Genomic DNA, 6,000 nt, shown 5'->3' with positions numbered 1-6,000 from the left:
GTTTTTGTTTGCAAGAACCATAACCGGGCAAAAATGTCTTTATCTTTTGACCTATGCCTTGGAAAGCAACACTTTGGCAGTCATAGACTTTTGTCTTCTGACCTACCCTGATGAGGGCCCTCATGGGGTTTTTGATTATGTGATTACTTGGCCGTTTTTTTTAATGATTATTTGATTATTAAGCCAAATATTTCATGATTATTTGATTACCTAGGATTGTATTTTTAGTTTATGATTATTTGATTACTAAAGATAAGCAAATATTTAATGATTATGTGATTATATTGGCAAAAAATGGTGATTATGTGATTACTAGGACCCCCCCTCCATGAGGGGCCTCCCTGATATGTTTGGCTTGTTAATCCAATTCAATTGAGTTCAAAGTTTTATTTAGAGACAATTTAACAAGTACATATAACACAAGCTCTTATAAGCTAAAGTAACAGTTCATTTTAGAAGAGTGGTAATTCAAAAGATGCATCACAATTTTCTCCAGATATTTTATCAACGGCACGAACCTTTAATTCGGTATTTCCAAATACAACAGTAACCTGTACTGATCTTTTTTCTTCAGTTGGTTGCTTTAGTTTTAAATGGAAATTTCCTATTTTTGTACATTCTTCTTCATCGATGTACATTGGGTGTTCTTTGGTTGACATGAATATTGATAGATCAATAGACTTCTGATATTTTTGTACTGTGGAGTATGTCCTTTCGATTGTTGTATCCCTCTCTAAGACTGTTCCAGCAGTGGTAAAAATACTGAAAACGCCAGTACATCTCTTCTCTCCATCTACAATGTCTTTTCGCTTTTGATCGTGTTTTTCATTATCAAATAAAGCGGACACTTCTGTTCCATATGTGAATCTTGAAACTCGATGAGAAATTAAATGTGGCGAATGACCAAACATTACTGCGCCTTTTACAACACAAAGATTCGCATGCTTTGGGACAATAACTTTCATATTTGGAAACTTCGTTCGAACGGCATGTTGTATATATTTCGAATCTGCAAAACCTCCGACTAAAAGAATTTTTGTCAGCCTTGAATCGTCCACCTTACATATTATTTGGCTGATGAGTTCGCATACTCTTTTAGCTGTTGGTTCAAAGAGTTGTTGACTTACCAAGTTTGGATCCATGAACACAAAGTCGTCGTCCATAGTTATTCTGTCACCATGTTCACTATTCAGGAGCATTTGTTCGAAATCGTTTTGATTCATATTCTGACATAATTTTTTTAAGAAAGAATATGGTATCCTCATTTGCATTCCGCTGTTTTCAAGTGGATCATAAACTTTTTTGGCTGCTTCGAATTCCCTGTGGATGTTAAAAAATTGTAATGGGTGGATCTTCTCTACGTCATCTATTAAAGGCTTACCAAAGATTTTTCTGAATTCTTCAACTAAACTAGTATTTACAGAATGCCCTCCACAGTCGTCACCAGTTGCGTGATGGATTTCACACAAAAAACCTTTTCCTAATTTTTCATGAACGGCTATATCTACTGTTCCACCTAAAACATAATTAGATTAAGGTAACAAATATTTAAATTGGCGATCTTGCTGATATGTATAAAATGTCAATGCAACTCTTAAACGATGTGCAAGATAAATAGGAAAAACAAATATATATTTAAACAGCAACTGTGCTATTTTTGCTATCAAATTGTATTGACCGTATACAGATTTTATAATGTCGATCGTAAAAAAATCATTAAATATGGTTTTTGAAATTTGTGTCGCCTGGTTTGAAATCTAAAGTGATGGGTTTTGTTTTACTAAAACAAAATACAAGTGAAAGTGATGTAAAGACATTTTTAGCTTACCTGGCCTAAAAGACCAAGTGAGCCTTTCCCATCACTTTGCGTCCGGCGGTCGTCGTCCGTCGTCGTCCTGCGTCGTTAACTTTTACAAAAATCTTCTCCCCTAAAATTAATTGGCCAAATTAAACCAAACTTCGCCGCAATCATCATTGGGGTATTTATTTTTAAAAATGTGTCCGGTGACCCGGTCAACCAATTAAGATGGCCGCCATTGCTAAAAATAGAACATATGGGTAAAATGCAGTTTTTGGATTTTAACTCAAAAACCAAAGCATTTAAAGCAAATCTGACATGGGGTGAAATTGTTTATCAGGTCAAGAGTTATCTGCCCTGAAATTTTCAGATGAGCAAAACAATCCGTTGTTGGGTTGCTGTCCCTGAATTGGTAATTTTAAGGAGTTTTGCTGTTTTGGGTTATTATCTTGAATATTATTATAGATAGAGATAAACTGTATAAATCAATAATGTTCAGCAAAGTAAGATATACAAATAGGTCAACATGACCGAAATGGGCATATGACCCCTTTAGGCGTTATTGTCCTTTAAAGTCAATTTTAACCATTTTTCGTAAACCATAGTTATCTTTTACAAAGTCGAAATTTCAAGATTTGAAATGTCAAAATCTCGAATTTGAAAAAAAGATGTTTACAGCCATTTTTAATCATGTCCCTGATACGCTTCAGTAGATTACGACAATTTTTTTATATATATAATAGCTGAATATATATACTTTGCATGATTTGTCCTATTTTGACCGAAGCAATATAGGTGTTCAATTTCAGAGTTATTTCTCCTTATGCATTTGATATAAGTGAAATGTATTTCTATCTCGTAATCTACAAGTGATTGAGACTAGAATCCACAATTTGAGGTCCTTGGTAAAAAAAAAAGTAGGTCAAGGTCGAAGGTCAAGGTCATATTTTGATTTTTGAATTTGGCTTATTTCCACTCATTTCCAAAAAACGTATAAGATATCGACACATTATTTTTTATCAATTGTTAGTTTCGACATATTGTAACACATACGTTTTGATTGCAAGGATACATTAACCGTTTTTCACACTTGTATTTAAAAACATGCGTATGGTGATATAACTGATTAACAACATATAATTAAGACCTATGGTGTTTTGATTTGAGGTCCTTGGTTGATGACCTTGAAATTGATTTCAAGGTCATAGCTTAATTTGTCGTTCTAGATTTTTAATTCTTCTTCTTACTATTTTTTTTTCTTCTGTCAAATTTTGTTGTCGGTAAAGTTTTTGCTTCACATTATGTCTCTTAGATATTTCTTATATAGTATCATACAGTTTATGCGCTTTACATTTTGATCCATTCTTAACCGAACAATTTTCTTTGTAAGAGTTATCTCCATATTCACTGTTTATCAAGTGAGTGCATCTCATTCGTAACAAAAAAATATATCGATAAAGTTCTTTTCTACATTGTTTGTTACATCCTCAGGATTTTTTGGCTAATTTGGATCGTCGCGATTCGATGAAATCTTATAGGAATTATCTACCTTTAGAAAACTAATTTATCGTTTTTTTTTAACTCATAAACCTTAAACCGTATTACCTTGAAATCTTTTTATTTGACGTCCCTGTGTCCTAACTTAGGAAATGAGGTCAAGGTCAAAGGTTAAGGTCAAGTTCAAAATTTTGAATTTTTTCATGATTTTGCAATTTCTCAAACACCTTAAAAGATATATATATAAAAGAACAAATTCAAAAGAAATGCTAGATGGTATTAAAGATATGTTAAATTTGTTCTGATACCATAAAATGACATCTTCCTGGAGTTAATGTCCCTTAAATGTCTGATTATAAGGTTATTTGAATACAACTTCAACGTGGTTCATTATAAAGCCATACGACTTTTAACAAAAGAATAAGTGACATATGACCTTGAAAAATCACAACCGGAAGTGACTCTGAGAAAACCGGAAGTACACATGTTTTCAATTTTTTCATGTAAAAGTACTCGGAATCCATATATTTTGGTATAAAAGTACATAAACTTATCCCTTAAGACTATAAATAATTTTTGAAAAACCGGCAGTTGCCAATTAGCTTACGTTGTACACATTAAAGTATATAGAAACTATATATATTTCTGGAATCAGAGTGAAATAAGCTATCATTTGATACCGGAAGTAGCACATTACCTCCTTGAGTTAACTTTAAAGCCTATCAAAGCTACAAGTAATAGCACCAGCCTGAGAAACTAGCTTCTTTTCAAAATTTCTTTGATGTGGAAAGACCTTCAATTGTTCTGTGAACATTTGGTTTTTAATTGTTTTCTATCTTACTTTTAAACTCAAAACCAAGTTATTAGAATTCAATATATCAAAAATGATTCAAACATATATGTACTCCAATAACTAAATACTAACAATTAGAAAATTTTCTCCAAAATTGTTTTTATTCTGTAAATAAAAAAAAAATCAATGCTCTTTAGTTTCTTTTTATTTACCACTGGCACATTCATTTGTCAAGGTAAGTTTATATTTTCAATACTATATAAATAAGGGAATCAATTCTGTGCAACATTTTAAATACGTTTCCAAATTTTAGTAAATTTTTAACAGTAGGTGCAGGAAAGTTTTTACCGTTATTGTTTTTTAATAAATTTCATAGCAATTTGATGAAAAAAGTTTTTATTGTTCATACAGCCCTCGGTCACGAATCAAGTGCTGTAGACATGGATGTTTCATCAAGTAATGTTTATCTTTTAATGCAAAAGATTAAGGTGTCTTGGGAAACGATTACAACAAAATAAAGTATATAACTTTTTCTTTAAAACTAACAACCTAGACAAAAAAAAGTTACTTTTGAAATCAACAAACAGTATTTAAAGTAACAGTCAACAGGTACCAGACCTGTTTCACAACAGGAAAGCTCAGAACAGTGAAAATATATGTCAAAATATGTTTAGGACTTAACTTTTCTGTCGAGTATTTTTTTTGGATTTTGGAATCACGTGAATTTTACGATTTTTATCTGAATGGTAAAACATCTATTATTTGTCTTGCTTAGGTAAGTTAATAATGTCTCTACTGAAAACAGATTAACCATTAATAATGATAGTGAATTTCATAATTTGGGAAAATTCACTTATTGTCTATATGAGATGTTTTGGCTAGCCAACGATTTTGGCATCGCTCTAGAACCTGGTGCCTGAAAATCAACTGGCCGACATACGATAGATTATGATGCCCTCAGCAAATGGTTTTGCGATCATACTCGAATTTTCATATTTTCTTTAACGCGTGTCTTGTCCTAATTTCGGGACCATATGACGCCTGCATAAGACTAAATAACTGCTTTAAAACTTTATGACTTTATAAAAAGTATGTATAGTACCACATTATATATTGTAAAAATATGTATAGTACTACATTATATGTTGTAAAAATATGTATAGTACTACAATATATATATGTTGTAAAAATATGTATAGTACTACATTATATGTTGTAAAAGTATGTATAGTACTACAATATATATATGTTGTGAAATATGTAAAGTACTACATTATATATGTTGTAAAAATATGTATAGTACTACATTATATATGTTGTAAAAATATGTATAGTACTACATTCTACATGTTGTAAAAATATATATAGTATTACATTATATATGTTGTAAAAATATGTATAACACTACATTATATATGTTGTAAAAATATGTATAGTACTACATTCTACATGTTGTAAAAATATATATAGTACTACATTATATATGTTGTAAAAATATGTATAACACTACATTATATATGTTGTAAAAATATGTAAAGTACTACATTGTATATGTTGTAAAATATGTATTGTACTACATTACATATGTTGTAAAACTATGTATAGTACATTTGTACTACATTATATATGTTGTAAAATATGTATAGTACTGCATTATATATGTTGTAAAAATATGCATAGTACTACATTATATATGTTGTAAAAATATGTATAGTACTACATTATATATGTTGTAAAAATATGTATAGTACTACATTATATATGTTGTAAAAATATGTATAGTACTACAATATATATATGTTGTAAAATATGTATAGTACTACATTATATATGTTGTAAAATATGTATAGTACTGCATTATATATGTTGTAAAAAGATGCATAGTACTACATTATATATGTTGTAAAAATAT

General features: G+C 30.2%; 1 protein-coding gene across 1 annotated transcript in view; it reads right to left on the bottom strand.

The window, feature by feature from the left end:
* Window positions 1-452: 452 nt before the first annotated feature.
* LOC134684602 (heat shock 70 kDa protein 12A-like) overlaps window positions 453-6,000 on the bottom strand; it is a 34,846-nt gene continuing 29,298 nt past the window's right edge. The window contains exon 4 of the mRNA XM_063543901.1: window positions 453-1,516. Within this exon, the coding sequence (XP_063399971.1) occupies window positions 453-1,516 (1,064 nt within the window). The remainder of the gene's footprint in view (window positions 1,517-6,000) is intronic.

Source organism: Mytilus trossulus, chromosome 9, assembly GCF_036588685.1.
Source record: "Mytilus trossulus isolate FHL-02 chromosome 9, PNRI_Mtr1.1.1.hap1, whole genome shotgun sequence".
In the NCBI taxonomy this organism is placed as follows: Eukaryota; Metazoa; Mollusca; class Bivalvia; order Mytilida; family Mytilidae; genus Mytilus; species Mytilus trossulus.
Note: the sequence above shows the minus strand (reverse complement) of the source record. Positions and strands in the feature narration are given on the sequence as shown.